Source organism: Danio rerio, chromosome 2 (genome assembly GCF_049306965.1).
Source record: "Danio rerio strain Tuebingen ecotype United States chromosome 2, GRCz12tu, whole genome shotgun sequence".
NCBI lineage: Eukaryota > Metazoa > Chordata > Actinopteri > Cypriniformes > Danionidae > Danio > Danio rerio.
In genome coordinates this window covers 9,912,362-9,930,000 of record NC_133177.1, presented here as the reverse complement: position 1 = coordinate 9,930,000, position 17,639 = coordinate 9,912,362, and the positions used below count along the sequence as shown (strand labels likewise).

The 17,639-nt window shown below is 34.4% G+C and overlaps 1 protein-coding gene across 1 annotated transcript in view; it reads right to left on the bottom strand.

Moving 5' to 3' along the window:
- Positions 1–17,639, bottom strand: part of gipc2 (GIPC PDZ domain containing family, member 2) — a 31,082-nt gene that overhangs the window by 6,736 nt on the left and 6,707 nt on the right. Inside the window, 2 exon segments of the mRNA NM_200930.1 lie at positions 1,677–1,857; positions 4,195–4,380. Of these exon segments, the coding sequence (NP_957224.1) occupies positions 1,677–1,857; positions 4,195–4,380 (367 nt within the window).

Below are 17,639 nucleotides of genomic sequence, written 5' to 3'. Positions count from 1 at the left end.
TAGATAAATGGACAGACAGACAGACAGACAGACAGACAGATAGATAGATAGATAGATAGATAGATAGATAGATAGATAGATAGATAGATAGATAGATAGATAGATAGATAGATAGATAGATAGATAGACGGATGGACAGATAGATGGACGGATGGACGGACGGATGGACAGATAGATAAATAAACGGATGGATGGATACATGGATGGATGGATGAATAGATAAATGGACGGACAGACAGACAGACAGACAGACTGATAAATAGATAGATAGATAGATAGATAGATAGATAGATAGATAGATAGATAGATAGATAGATAGATAGATAGATAGATAGATAGATAGATAGATAGATAGATAGATAGATAGATAGATAGATAGATAGATAGATAGATAGATAGATAGATAGATAGACAGATAGACAGACAGACAGACAGATAGATAGATAGATAGATAGATAGATAGATAGATAGATAGATAGATAGATAGATAGATAGATAGATAGATAGATAGATAGATAGATAGATAGATAGATAGATAGATAGATGGACGGATGGGCAGATAGATAAATAAACGGATGGATGGATACATGGATGGATGGATGAATAGATAAATGGACAGACAGACAGACAGACAGACAGATAGATAGATAGATAGATAGATAGATAGATAGATAGATAGATAGATAGATAGATAGATAGATAGATAGATAGATAGATGGATGGACAGATGGACAGATAGATAAATAAACGCATGGATGGATGCATGGATGGATGGATGAATAGATAAATGGACGGACGGACGGACAGACAGAAAGATAGATAGATAGATAGATAGATAGATAGAGCCTTTCATAAATAGATTGATACATAGATAAACATTGATAGATAAACAAATTGGGATGTGATGGGATGCGATGGATGGATGGATGGATAGATAGATAGATAGATAGATAGATAGATAGATAGATAGATAGATAGATAGATAGATAGATAGATAGATAGATAGATAGATAGATAGATAGATAGATAGATAGATAGATAGATAGATAGACAGATAGATGAGCATAGCTGAGCTTGATGGCTAATACTGCGGTGATTCTCTAATTGGTAAGTTGTTCTTGAGAATTATGGATATTTCAGTTCTTCATTGAAAATTCAGTTATAAAACATTTTTCTTTCTAAATGAAAATGAATCATCACCTTTTTAGAAGCTTATATCATTGTTTACTTAGACCGCACTGTTTGTTTGTTATACAAACTTCTCTATGTGCAAATCAGTCTGGACATATTAATTTTATCACCTATTGTTTGTTAATATATACTAGGGCTGGGTGATGAACCTATAATCGATTAACATTTTCCAGGTGAATTTTTTCACTTTCGCTACCGTGTGTGGAGTCATGTGACTCCGCTGTGTTAATAGTTCTGTGTCGAAAGCACAGGCATGGTCCAGCGCAGCATATTTTTTGTACAAAACTTATTAAAAATCTATTACAATGTCAAAATTTTAAATAAATAAATAAAATAATTGTCCATTAATTGTAATCTAGTTAAAATTTTCAATTAGTCGAGATTAGATTAGATTTTAGGCCAAATCTCCCAGCCCTAATGTATACCGTCATATACAATATCCAAAATCGAAATATTCAGTCAGAGATTTAGCATAAATGACAAACCAAAGGCTTTCATGGGCTCCACTAGTTTAAGGGTAAAAGTCTGGTCTTTGGGCAGTTCCTTCAGCATTCGTGCAACCTCATAATGCCGCATCCCCACAATGTTCTTCCCGTTAATGCACTCGATATGATCTCCCACACAGATCACCTTCACCCCGTCCACCACACTGCCCTCTTTGATACGCTGCCAAACAGAAAACACACACACATCAGCTTGCTTGTTGTTTTTAAACATACATTCCAATTAAATACAGCATGCTCAACAAAGCAGTCAAAAGAGACATATAATTTTTCAAGAAAGTGACGAATTTCATTAAACATGAATACTGAAAACATGACTTACTTGTTATCTTAGTTTTATTTGAAAGCTTTTCTGAAAAATTATACAGTTGAAGTCAGAATTATTAGCCCCCCTGAATTATTAGACCGCTTGTTTATTTTTCCCCCAATTTCTGTTTAACGGAGAGCAGATTATTTCAACACATTTCTAATCATAACAGTTTTAATAACTCATCTCTAATAATGAATTTATTTTATCTTTGTCATGATGACAGTAAATAATATTTTACTAGATATTTTTCAAGACACTTCTATACAACTTTAAGGGACATTTAAAGGCTTAACTAGGGTGATAAGGTTAACTAGGCAGGTTAGGGTAATTAGGCAAGTTATTGTATAATGATGGTTAAACAAACATTGTATAATGATGGTTAAACATACGATAATATTTTTTCAAAAGAAAAAATATTATCGGACATTCTGTGAAAATTTCCTTGCTCTGTTTAACATCATTTGAAAAATATTTTAAAAAGAAGAAAAAAATTCGAAGGAGGCTAATAATTCTGACTTCAACTGTATATTCCAGTGTACAAATGGAATTAAAAAAATTATTATCATAATATCGATGTAGATGTTGATTAGTTAGTTAACTAATACAACAGTTTTCTTATTAATAGTTATAATTAAAATTATTTATATAAATATATACTTAATGGTTTTTATTTTTATATTAAAGTAATTAAGGTAACATTTACTGATTCATTAACATAACATTTGCTTTCTTAAATGTGAAATCGAAAGAAAAAGCTGAATAATAGGAGTTCAGTACATGGAAATGACATTTACATATGGGATTATTAATTTGCAAGCATATGATTGGCCACATTTTTTCACATTTATTTGTGATATTACAACAATGAAAATTGTTTTCCTTATTTTTAAATGTATCTAAATGTGGAGAAAATGGGAGAGGCCGGAAGAGTAAATAAGCTAGCTGTCTGTGAAACAAGCAACCACGAGTTTCATCTGTGCACAGCTCGATAGAACGTAAAATGCTGGATATACAGATTACAAATTTATTCAGCACCCCCAAAGACGCATAAGGTCTGTTTAAATTGTTCGTTTAACATGTATATTGCAAATTTGCCACAAAATACAACTCTAAATGCATATCTGTGAGCCTTTTTGGTCAGATATAAATTAAATTTTAGCCTGTATTTTATTCTCAACACATAACTCAGATGCCTACAGATAGCTCACTCGCTCGAGTCACTCCTAACGTGAACCTCTTCTCCTCTTCAAATGTGCTGTATGCAAGTTTGACTCTTCTAAAGCATAAAAATACCATAATATGTTTGCAGATATTTAAGAAACATGCTAAGTGAACATTCTTGTTTATCTGAAAAACGATGCTAAAGTCAGATATTCTGCTTCGAAATGGTGCCGAAACGTCTTTCTTTGTTTTGGTCAATTAACCCGCCGTATGCCAGTTTAGCCAAATATATTGAGAACACTGAACTCTGGGTTTGAAGAATCTACTCAGGTTTTTATTTATTTATTTATTTATTTATTTTTGACAAATGAATTATGTTTTGCACTTGTGCATTTCGGAGTACATCACACTATGTGTATGTGTGTGCATCTCTGAGAGTATGCAAAGCTCAATAATATTCACAACTATGGTCAAAATCTCTCTGTAGTTATACATATATAAAACCATCTCTGGAGAATATTTGAACTTAGCTAAGCCACATACAAACTACGTAGATATCAGAGAACATATTGAATCAATGCACCCTGTGAATATGCGCAGGTTTTAAAAATCCATCTATAGAGTTTTTATTATTTACTTTTATATGAAGTTAATAATGCAAATGAAAAATACTTCCTTGGCAACTAGCTAAAATAAGTGCCTTCCAGACAAACCCAGAGTTCAGTGTTATGAAATCTTTTATCACATGGTGGTGGCACCTTTCTAAATGACACTAATTTATTGACTTCCGTCAACCCGAAGCACTGCGTCAGACAAAAAGCATACACACTGTTTTAAATGTACACAAGCAACGAAATACTCTGCAGCCACTGGATTTGTGTACTTTCAAAAGCATGCAAATCTTTATTGTCTACAAAAGCAGTGTTAGTACTATCATGCTCTACACTTGGAAAATGAAATGAACTGCTAAAGCAGAGGTGAGATCCCATAATAACACCATGCGCCAGCTTCATTGTGAGTCTGCAGTACCTTTATGAAGGCATATCCAGCTCCATTGTCTGTAATTGTGAGCCCAAGTGCCTCCTCCGATTTGTACACGTCCATCTCCTTTTTGATCCCTTTTATGTGAGCGAAGATGAAGTCCTCCAGTCCTATCTGCCCTCCCAGCAGCTTTTCCATATCAATTTTGTGAGTGTTAAGAGTGCAAAACAGGATCTGTCACAATAAAATGGAAACAAAATGCTTTAATAGGAACATGGTCATTTACAGAGCACAAAACTAAACGGATGTACGAATTCTGACTGTGGTAAGAGCACAAAATATTGAGTAAATGTACTAGATTACTGTTCTTAAATGGTTAATTTTGAGTAAGTTAACCATTTAAGAACAGTAATCAGTAATCTATTTTATGTAAAATATCTTCATTAATGAATATTGTTATGTTTTTTTTTTAATTAACAAGAACCACAGTACAGTTTTCTTATACAATATAATACAATCACTTTACATTTCTTAACAAGAATAAAATAAGTGAAAAAAACAAAGGAGAAGAGAGAAAAAAAACAGAGGAGAGGGTACATAATTATCAAATTACATACAATTATGTATCACACATTTTATAATTTTAGTTATTTAGTTATTATAAAGGAGGAGCATATATTAATTGTTTTAATTGCTTTTCTATTTTGAGACTTGGAAATCACTTTTATATACATTTGAATCTCTTTTTCTAACACCATGAAGAGAGGTTTGCTTTTGGAAAACTTGGATTTATGTATGTGAAATTTACATAATAATAAAATAAAATTTATGATAAAACCTTCATCTTTTAAAAATCTTTGATTTAAGCACATTCAACTACTTCCTCTCCCCCCAGGTAATTCATTATTTAATCATTGTAAATATTTCTCTTTCACTGTATAATATATTTTCACTGGTTTTCATTGGATATATGGGCAATAAATAATTGCAGTGATTATTTGATTCAGTTTATTTCTTTCTCCATCCGCTTGTCACACACATTAAACTAATGTATGTTATTGTCATCTACTCCTAGTTTAATATTAACATCTAAAAGGACGTAACAGCGATCCTTAACATAAAAACCCAAAATCACATGTTTATAAGATAAGGAAAAGGTTTTTAAGATATTATGAGCAATAAAAGCTTCAACATTGATCCAAAATAGTCGAGTATATTGGCAAGACCAAAATAAATGTGAAATAGTTTCATTAAAGCTTTTGCAAAAACAGCATTCTAACTCAATATCAATTTTAAATTTTTGTAGAAATACTTTTGTGGGATAAACTCTATGAAGTAATTTAAATGGTATTTCTTTAGCCTTATTTGTGATTAAAAAAATTGAGGAAATGACCAAACTTGAGTCCAGTTTATATTATTAAAGATATTGTTCCAGTAAAAAATAACATATTTTCATTACTTCATTACATGAAATCGGAGAGCTCCCTCATCCTCCATAGACAGCATGGTACAAAACCTGACTCCTTCAAAGTCCAGAAAAATATAAAACATCCAAAAAACAGACCATACCCAGCAAACAATTTTGGGTTTAATAGACATCTAAACGTAGACAGCTTGGCTAAAACAAGGCTAAACTTGGACTGTCAGTTGAAATCTAATAGACATCTAAGAGTAGCCCAAAACTAGACTAGTCATCAAATAAACAGATTAGACAGACTTTATATGTGTAGACATTCATTTTTGTTTATTTGATGACCAGTCTAGTTTTGGCCTATTCTTAGACGTCTATTAGATTTTCACTGAGAGCCCAAATTTAGCCTTGTTTTAACCGAGACGATTTTGTTTAGGCGTCTATTAGACATCTATTAGACATCTTTTAAAAACAAAACATATTTTCAGGGTACCTTCAGTGGTTCAAGCTATGGAAATACGTTTGTGCACACATGAACCAATCAGAGGCGAAAGGGCATATGTCACTGCACAATGCCCATGAACATGCACAATATACTGACACCGAGGGGAAGAAGCTGTTGAATAAAGTCATTGTTTTGTTTTATGTGTATTCTTATAGATGGATAATATTCAGATTAAACCACTGAAAGAATATTGTCTGTTTTGAGTTTAGCTTTTTGGTATTTTTCGGAATGATTCGAGTACCTTCAGGGCTCAACAATAAGGACTGCCTGATGGCCCGGGGCCAGCGTGTGAGATGCTCAGGACAGTAGACAGGATTGTTACTGGCCCGATTGGGCCACTGATGCCCTGTCACTAAAGTTGAATTTGCCTGTGACTACTTGTCCATGTTTTGTACGGTTTGGTGTCAGTTTGGCAGCCAAGCCATCTTTTGTTTTGCAATAAAACGCCTGCACATTTTGCAGCTTTTGTTTGCAAAGCACTTTGAATTTTGCTCATTGTACATTTATTAACATTTTTTAAATATTTAAATTCTAGATTTACAAAAATTTTGACACATTTTTCAGTTTTTTAATTTGTGGCTAAGAAATAGCTATTAACATTTTTTTTGGAAGGGACAGTGAAAACATTGGCAGGGCAAGTAAAAATCTGAACCACTGGTCCGATCTGGCCGATCGGCGTTGAACCCTGTTAGGGATGCTTATTTTGGCTAATTTTGCCAACCAAGCACAGAGACTCCCGCATGCGGGGACGCACCCTTCTCACCCCTCCCCACCGCATCCTTCTTCGCTTTTCAGAAATGTCGCACACACCTTGTCAAACACCACCCAACCACCCCCCCCCCCCCGACAGCTGAGCAGGACTCTGCAAAATAAACCCTGAAACTCTGACCAATGTGAGGAGAGTTTACTCACACGTGACTTGTTTTAGCTCTTTTGATCTGTTTAGAAACTTTGCCGTATGGAAGCGAACCGCACCAAGAACAAAGAGCAACAATGTAACAATTTTAATATTTTACATGAAATCGGAGAGCTCCCTCATCCTCCATGGACAGCATGGTACAAAACCTGACTCGTTCAAAGTCCAGAAAAATATAAAACATCCAAAAAACAGACCATACCCAGCAAACAATTTTGTGCTTAATAGACATCTAACAGACACCTAAACGTAGACAGCTTGGCCAAAACAAGGCTAAACTTGGGCTGTCAGTGAAAATCTAATTGAGATCTATGAATAGCCCAAAACTAGACTAGTCGTCAAATAGACAGATTAGACAGACTTTATATGTGTAGTCATTCATTTCTGTTTATTTGATGACTAGACTAGTTTTGGCCTATTCTTAGACATCTATTAGATTTTCACTGAGAGCCCAAATTTAGCCATGTTTTAGCCAAGACGATTTTGTTTAGACGTTAATTAGACATCTATTAGACATCTTTTAAAAAGAAAAAATATTTTCAGGGTACCTTCAGTGGTTCAAGCAAAAAATCACATCTGAACAAGCAATGCAAGTACAAGACTTGAAGCTGTCATTCCCATTTGTACAAAATATTAAATCAATTTCAGTAGTTGAGTATTTTCTCTTTGTCTCATTCCATATCACATCATTTCTGGGATTTTTTGAAATTTTTATTTATTTTTATGTTTGGATCAGATTGAAATGTCAGCAGTACTTTTAGAAATATGTTTATTAGGCCAAATTATGAGCTTATATTATCTGCTGAAATGAATGGACAGAGATTGATCGATCGAGACAGAGAGAACGTAAGAACACAAAAAGCACCTGTATTAACAATAAAATGTGATACTTTTAAATAATAAACCAACAACAGGATCATCATACCCCAAAAACCAATGTACACACAGACCCACACTGTAAAAAAAACAACAACTGGCAGCTGCAGTTGCCAGTAATGTACTGTAATTTTACAGGGCTGTACCGTGACTGCCATTTTATGATTTGTTGCTATACAACAGTGGTGCCCAATGGAGGGCCTGCGGGCCAATGTTGGCCCATGTTAACCTTTGGTTTGGCCTAAATTGAAGGAGAATGATAAGGAGTTAGTTGGGCTGAATGCCTTTGACAATTTAATGTAACCTTTTGTTTCTTTGTTTAACTGACGAGCTACAAAAAAGCCACCTGAAATGAAATGTTTCATTTAAATGTGTAAATTAATCAGTCTTTTAAAATGTAAATAGTCACTTGACAGATAAAGGATAATGCACAAGACATCAGCGAGCAAATCAAGGCAAAGGCAGGAGCAGCTCAACTAGTGCATTGAGCTCCATTGTGTTACAAATGGGATAGTTTATGTTTTACTATAAGTTCATTATAAAATGTTAAAAAAAAAAAAAAAAAAAAAAAAATATATATATATATATATATATATATATATATATATATATATATATATATATATATATATATATATATATATATATATATATATTGTATCGTTATTTAATAAATTTTAAAACAATGTTTTCAGGTTGTTTTTTAATAATACACACATAAATTAGCTAATTTAATGTAATACAATTTGGTACATTTAGCTTCAACCTGCAGCCCTCAAGCAAAGTCTGAAACCGACTGCCTCAAATTGTACAGTATTTTACAGTAGAATCAGTTTAACTCAAGTTAATTAGTATAGTATGGAGCTAATAATATGCCAAAACAATCCGAATTTGAATTGTTTTAATTTGAATGATTGACAATTGTAATTTAATAAATCTGAACTTTTATATGCTGTTAATAACTGTTTGAATTCGAATTTCATAATTTGGATATTGAACATCTGAAATGTAAGACTAAGGCGAAAAGAAGGGACTAAGCCGAAAAGAAAATGAATGAAAATTTAAAAAAAATTGATTCAAAACAATTTTAAACGGCATATAAAAACAATTCAAATGAACACAATTCGAATTCAGATTGTTTTGGCTTATTATTAGCTCCATACTTTTCACAATAATTATCGTTTCAAAACGAAAGTTTTACAAAAGTTGCACATAATATATAACAATCAATATCAGAAATGTTAAGATTATTAGCTACCATGACTTTAATCATCTAATAACTAATACCTTTAAATAGTTAACGCTGCTTTATATTGACATAGTTAACCTGCAGTTACACAAAATACAGGTGATGTCCATGTGTACATGTTCAATGCAGGGTATTAGATGTATGTCTCAGGCCTTTTTTTTTTACAGTGCGTGGTGTCAGTCATTTAAAAATCTGCCTTCATGTTTTTCCGTCAAACTTCCTGCTATCAATGAAGAAACATGAGACCTGGCAAACTGAGAAAGCAGATTTTATATACAGGCTGAACCCCCGAAAATCATAAAACGAAAGAATGTCATGCTCTCAAACACATATTTTCTAGGTAAGGACTTTGGACGCAATTGGACGAGATCGGTCCATATCAGCGGTTTATAACGACCTTTGATGGGGCAGACACTCCAACAAAGACAAATTGTTTTCTTCCCCTTCTGTGCGCTGCGGGCACTTTGGACACACATCAGCTGACACGCATACAAGACCGTTGCCCTGGTTACCGCAGCCTATCAAAAGGCCCGGGATTAAGGGGGAGCTTTCGTAGGGACAGAAGGGGGGAGGAGAGGGTTACTGCCTACTACAGACGGCCAGCTTTGCTTTGCCCCTGACAGGCTGGGAGGCGGATCCTTGCCATATTAGTAGGTGGATTCGCAGACACCTACACTGTGTTACCAAGGCTGCGACTGACATCATGCTTCCTCTTACACCTCGCACGTTTTCTGAGACATGGCACATCCTCAGCGGCTAACTCTCTGACGTACCCGCCCACATTGTGTGAGAAAGCCTCCCTCAACTGGCAACCATTTCACCTTTAATATGAGGCACACCCACTGAAAGGATTGCAACAGGCCGACCTTTTCAGAGTAGCATTCCAGAGACAAACAGTAAACCGACTTGGCTTTTCAAAACAATGTTGTTAGCCAATACAGGATTGTAGCCACTTATTACAACACTTCTGAGGAAATAAAGTGGGATTGAGGGACAAATAACCATTTTTTTTGGTTGAACACTGTAACAAATGCTTGGTTCCATGCAGTTGAATTGTGTTGGGACAAGATGAAGATGAAGCTATTTATTATGTATTTCCATATACTGTGGGCTGAATGGATGTAGTAAAGTACGGATTTCATTCAGAAAGATCAGGAAAATAACAACCTAACAGACTCCTCCTGGGGTCCGTTCTTCGTACGTGGATTACTCAGTTAGCTGGATTTGGATATTGACGATTTGACACGATCCAGGATCGTTTCGTTCTCCAAAGCTGATCCGAGAGTTGTTGTTAAAGCAACAGTTCTGCTAGCTTAAACCTGATCGGGAGCAGGTTCAATTCATATAAACAGGATTAGATCGGGTCAGTTCAAGCAAAGATAATACAGAAAGTATGTTCCGAATTCTGATATTTTCCTACAGTAGTAGTTATAAACACTTGGGAAAAAGAGTAAATATTTTTAAACTATATATATATATATATATATATATATATATATATATATATATATATATATGTATGTATGTATATATATATATATATATATATATATATATATATATATATATATATATATATATATATATATATATATATAAAGTTATAGTCATTAATAAAATAAATAAAATTATACATATTAATAAAACCTATGCAATCTGCACTCTCGAAATGAAAGTACAAAGATTGCCACCTGGTGGTGCACAGAGAAAACTTATTGATATGAACTTTTTAGATCGCTTTAGTACAAATTGTGTATAATAGAAATGCACAATATGTGACTTTTTTTAAAGCAATAATACATTTATGCAGTCATAAACATCTTTTGATAGTTAATATGCCGGTGATTTGATGCTTCACAAAAGTTGCAGATGCCTTTACCACTATCAAAATGCTTTTGTAAACAACCAGTTAATTTGATGTAATTCTGCTCGCATGGATAATTGAATATTAATCAGATGATGTCATTACGCTGCTGTGCCGTCAGCCAATCGTTGCATTGCTGATCATGATTTCGAGGATCGATAGATCTGTCCTTCACAACACACGCAACGATCTCAGATCAGTTTATCCAGACATTCTAATCTGATTCGGGAACTTGTTTGAAGAACCAAATTAGCGAGAGATCAGTTATCAAGATGAAAAGATCCAGGATTTGTCAAATCATCTTAGATCATTTAAGCGAGGTACGAAGAACGGACCCATGCTCACAATTTCTGTTTGTTGTCAAAACAGACAGTTGGAGGGGTGTGGTTAAATATGTTAGCCGAACTCAATTCCTAAGATATATTATTATATATTTCTGGATCTTGCTTATATAAACTATGAACAGCAGCTACGCTAATTCTCTCTTTTTTTTTCTCCATTTCCACCTGGGGAAACTCATCCCGAGGTCCTCAGATTATGCGGAGTCACTGATTGGATCCAAGACCAGCGACGAGATGATCCCAAGGTTTCCATATCTGGGACCAGGCCGTATCCTGAGCTTCTGCTGCGCTGATGGTCATGGGGGAGTGGAGAGTATGAGACTTTCGAGGATTTCGAGTGACACTACAGGAACAGAAGAGTCTTCGCTGAGGCCAGCTTCCAGTCTCCACCGCTGAGACTGCAGCTCTGCACAAGACTTTTAGCCAGCGGAGAAATTAAAATGGTCGTGCCCAACTGAGTCTTGTTTGTCTCAAGTTTTTTTTTCTTCACTCTATCAGTGAAGTTTTTTTTCCCTCTCCGCTGTCTCCTCTCGATTGCATGGTTCATGATCGGTAGAGCTGTGCATCGATGAATTTGCTCTTCAGTGTTTGGACTCTCAGTAATGACTTTAAACCACACTGAACTGAGCTAAACTGAACTGAACTTAAACACTAAAAACTGAACTACCCTGTTCCAGTTACTATGACCATTTATGTAAAGCTGCCTTGACACAATCTACATTGTAAAAGCGCTATACAAATAAAGCTGAATTGAATTGAATATACATAATCTGACAATTTAACTAAAAAAATGTAAAATAAAAAGAGCAGTAAGTGCATTTTCAGATTTCAATGAAAGATTAAAAAGGTAAACTATTTATTTTTTCCGTAATGACATGCAGAGATGAATTGTTCACCAGAAAACTAGAAATGTGAGTTAACAAAATCAATTATACGGTTGGTTTTTATTTCTTGGGGACTTTAACTAATGAAACGTATTGTAAAATGTGACTGGTGCATAATGTACATTTTAAACAAACCTAAAAAACAAAGATTTCAAGTTATGTTTACCATATGTTGTTTTACACAAAAGTATAACATGGAAATGACTCTTCTAGGTTTTGACAACATCGCTTCACTACTCTATTATGATCAATGAATGAACTAATAAATGAAAGAACATTGCCTAAAAATTAAGCAGCATTTTTACTGGAACAAAATAAAAAGGGTTACAGATAGCGAGTTGAGGTGCAGTTTAACAGCAAAAATTGCTGAAGCAGCAAAGTTTAACAACACACAAACATGATGAAGAATCATCAAAACATTCATTACAATGACTGATTAACCAGCTAGCTTAAACATTACTGTGTAAATCCATTCACAACAGCAAAATAAGACTCATCAACATTTTCCACAGGTATCCATTAACATTAGAGGGATAAATGAAGAATTTACAATCTTCCAAAACATGTTATCATATCAACAAACAAAGAGGATTATACAAGTAAAATCCCTAAATATGTGTCAACTTTGCTTTTAACACGCTTTCACAAATATTAGCAAACCAAACATGACAACCGTTACAAGAATTTAATATTATCACCCAAAAATGTTCTATTTTTATCTTTTTTTTAACTTAATTATTTTTTTTATTGGACTCCATTTACTAACCTTGTTTTGAAACATTTTTTTTTTAATTGTCATTCAGGTTTGGAAAAAAATATTAAAAACTATGCCTTTGTTGTGCCCCCTGGGTTCCCTCAGGGATATTGTCAAAAAAATGCACTCTGTTATCAGCTCTCAGCTTCCATTAATTATCAGCGGTGGTAGTCATTAACAATATTAAAATTTGGGTTTAATTCAGAAAGCATTACGGCTTGCATAAAGCATCTATCCATACACCTATTTTGAACAATAAAATTATCTTCTTTTAATCACACTTTTCGCATCTGGGCAGCTAATAGACTCGTTAAGGTAAAGTATTTATATGAAGACGGGGTATTCGCATCTTTTTTATTTCTATCCACTAAATACCATCTCGCCAACAGTCAATTGTTTCGTTTCTTTCAGGTCAGACACTTTTGTTAAGAAATTGTTTCCCCACGTTCCTAACCGTCTCCTGAACACCTTCTTGACTATTCTTTTTGTTTATATACGAGCATGAAACATTTAATATAAGCAATTTATAATTTAATAAACACATTAAATAAAAATCCCATGGTTTCTTTCAAAGAATCTTGGGAAATGACCTTAGTGTTGAAATTGCGGAAGAACAATGGGAAGATATTTTAAAGATGGTCCACTCCTCCTCTATATGCGCCAGACATGGCCTAATGCAATGTAAGGTGCTCCATAGAGCTCATTTAATTAATGCCAAATTAGCTACATTTTGTCCTGATAGAAGTGATGCCCGTCATTGCTGTAAGCTGTCTCCTGCTAACCATCTACTTATGTTCTGGAGTTGCCCTCAATTAAAAAAATTCTGGTTCAATGTTTTTGACACACTTAATAAATCTATTAACATCTAGACCCAGCCGTTTTTGGGATTTCAGAGAGAGCTGACTTGACTGTTGCATCTCGCCAGGTTATTGCTTTTTCTACTGTTTTAGCTAGACGAGGCATTCTTATTAAATGGAAACAGGTAATTCCTCCATCACATGGCATGTGGATCCGAGAAATCTTTAGTTAAATAAAACTTGAGAAATAAGGATGTTTACTTGCAGGATCTCTCAAATCTTTTTACAAGACCTGGAACCCTGTTTTAGACTATATCAAAGGCTTACCCTGTTCAGAGGATATCAGTTCTAATACACAGTAATTAATTGGAAAGAGGAAACATTGACTCCTTATTGTGAACTTTTCAATATTATTTTTATTTTTTTTACTCTTTTATTGTAAACATGGTCGTTTTTTATCATTTCTTAAATTTTTCTTAATTTTTCTTTATTATTAAAAAATATTTTTGGGCGAGGCAGTGGCGCAGTAGGTAGTGCTGTCGTCTCACAGCAAGAAGGTCACTGGGTTGCTGGTTCGAACCTCAGCTCAGTTGGCAATTCTGTGTGGAGTTTGCATGTTTTTCCTGCCTTCAAGTGGGTTTCCTCCGGGTGCTCCGGTTTCCCCCACAGTCCAAAGACGTGGTACAGGTGAAATGGGTAGGCTAAATTGTCCGTAGTGTATGAGTGTGTGTGTGAATGTGTGTGTATGTTCCCCAGAGATGGATTGCAGCTGGAAGGGCATCTGCTGCGTAAAAAAACTTGCTGGATAAGTTGGCGGTTCATTCCGCTGTGGCGACCCCGGATTAATAAAGGTACTAAGCTGACAAGAAAATGAATGAATGAATGAAAAAAATATTTTTCTCTCAGTGGACGTGTTTGTTTACTTTTGCTACATTTTATTTATTTTATTTTGAGGGAATAGTGGGAAGCGAAGAAAACTAAGACAGTCTGTAATTTTTCCTATGTTGTATTGTATTCTATGATGAACGGTCTTGCTAAACACCAATCAAAAAATAATAATAAAAAAACTATGCCTTTGTGGTTCAAGAATGCCACATTTCTGCAATACATCCTCTGCTTTTTTCCTCTAGCCTTACAATCAAAATAATGAACCCATCTAACAGCCATATGACTAAACATGTTTATTCAAAATAGAGTGACGTCTAAAGTTTCAACATAGCCATCAGAACAAGTTACAGTAGAGGCGCGACACAAATTGGGTTGTGCTTACACTCCTTTCAGCTAACAGCAAGTTCATACTTGAAGGGCACATTACAACATAAATAATAAAGTATATTCCTTATAACAACCTGGAATACTGCAGCGTCAGTCTGTTCTCAGTATGAATGACAAGTATTGCAACATAATATGACGAGCAGATAAATGACAAAACTGAAAGCGCACAGGATTAAGCATCTAAGAAAATGTACAGATCTCTTGCTTTTAATATAATAAAATATCCATTTAGTTTTCTGATAATAAAAAAGTGTAAAACAAGTTAAAAAAAAATCACATTCCGAATCATAAAATATTTAGGATTAAAAATGATGTACATATTTCTGCTCGAATAGCTGCTTGTTGACCACAGAATAGCAGAACTTGTTACTGTATAATCTTATCTGACTGGAGGCAACTGCCACAATTTCAGTATACATGAAAGCATTTGCTGACGACACACTGAGATATTTGTTTACCTGTCACATCAGATAAGGCTGATAGCAATCAACATTGCTGCCGTCTATTCAGCTTTTTAAATCTGAAAAAAAGGCATGTGGAAGTCTACCTTTTGGTAAAATACTTCTAAAATCATGCCAACAAAATGGTAATCATCATTGCTTTCTTTAAGCTTTAGCAAAAGCATGGGGCAGCTAACTTGTTTAGCATTAGCAAAACTTTATATTCATATAAAAGAAGACCCCCTGAGCTCATATTTAGTTTAGATTAGTTAAATTAGGTCTACAAACATAAACAGTCTATCAAACCTTCTACATTTCTGATCCTGCAAAACATAGAAAGCTGTTTAGCAGAGAACACAACACAGCCATCTGCACCTGCATGCAAATGCTAAACAAATGACATGTTAGCTCTATGAAAGAGCACTTCATTGAAGTCACGTACTCCAACATGCGCAGCAGCATTAAATGCATAATCAAGCAATATTACAGGTGAAGCTTTACTATATAAAGTTTTTTTTTTTTTTCCGGGTCTGGCGGGAACAATTTTTGTTTAGCTTAGCATAGATCATTAAATCGGATTAGACCATTAGCATCTAACTTAAATTAAGTAAAAAAGAGGTTTTGATAATTTTACAAATTTAAAGCTTTGGTCGTCTTTAAGTACATTGTTTGCTAAGACCAAAGGAAAATGAAAAGTTGCAATTTTTCAGGCCGATATGGCTAAAAACTTGGACTGTGCGATAGAGCCCTGCATGGGCCTTAAATTTAAGCCCTACCCTGGCCCCAGCCCAAGACGCACAGGCTGTAGCCCGGCCCATCTTTGGCCCAAGTCCGAACCGAAGCCCGCTTTTTTCCCCGCCAAACAGCATATACTGTTACAGCCATTAAAATATTTGTATTTAATACAAAGTTGATGTTTTTTTCGTTTAATTTTTTATCAGAATAATTTAGAGAAACAGTTGGAGTTTTTTTGCTTGTTTTTTTTAAATGTAAGATTTAGTTTAAGTGACATCAATATTTAAGCGGTATGTTGTCCACAGTGAGTTTACTCAATTTAACTCAGTGGCACCTGCAGCCGTACAGCTCACGACACGTACACCTACCATTAGAGGGCGCAAATGAATGCAGCTTTAATTTATTTATTTAGTACATAATTTAAATTGATTATTAAACAGTAAACACTACAATATATATTGACAAAGCAAAAAAGAATGAGAATAAATAAAGTTGTGTTTAATAAAGAATAAATAAAGGTGTAAAGTGTGTATGCACTTGCATAGTGGGAAATGCGTAAAGAAATGTATTGGATTTAGTTTTGCTTTTAGTTTTTCCGCACACTAAAACTTACAATTCAGACAGCTATTGTTTAATACAAGGTCTTAAATGAGTAAACGCTCGTTAAAACAGCTAAATTTAATTGAGACATAAGCCAAAAGGCCTAAAATGAGACAAATATTAATCCCCCACACGGGGTGGAGACTGCAGGCTCATCAGGCCCAGCCTATCTCTTTCAACGAACAATTTAGCCTCCTCGCATGGAATTGCTACCATTAAAGATGTTTTAAACAATTTTAACTTTATTTAGGCTAGATTATTATTTTATTTGACAACCCAGTTTGTATTTTGGTGCCGAATCATATAGCGGACTTGTTTTGAAGCACTTCACCTCAAATGTTATTCATTCTTCTATTTTTTCTAGTAGATAACTGACCAACAAAAATAAATATATAAACTAAGAGACAAATTATACGAAATTTGTTTTAAAAATATATTTTTTCCAAGACAAATAGAGCTACGAATTATATTTTTGTATGAGACCCTCCATTACTCGACTGTGCGGGTGGATGATTTTCTTGCGGTCAGTGGACAAAAAGGATTTAATTATGCTTCACTACCTCAATCCTCTGTCATATATTTGCAAATTTTATTATTATGTGTCATCATTTTAAAGATTACAACTTAAGCGTCTGATTTTTCATCTGATTTGTCTGCTCTTAATTAATGTAGCCTAAGATAGCAAGCATCAGTGTTTCTTGAGACTAAAATAATAAGAATAAGAGATGATGAGGCGGAGCGGTGCTGGATTTGTGCATAATTGGAATAAAATCCTGTCGCCCGTGGATTTACAAGTTGTGCATTACCAGTTGGCTCATCATGTAAAGTTGTCACAATTTAAGAAGT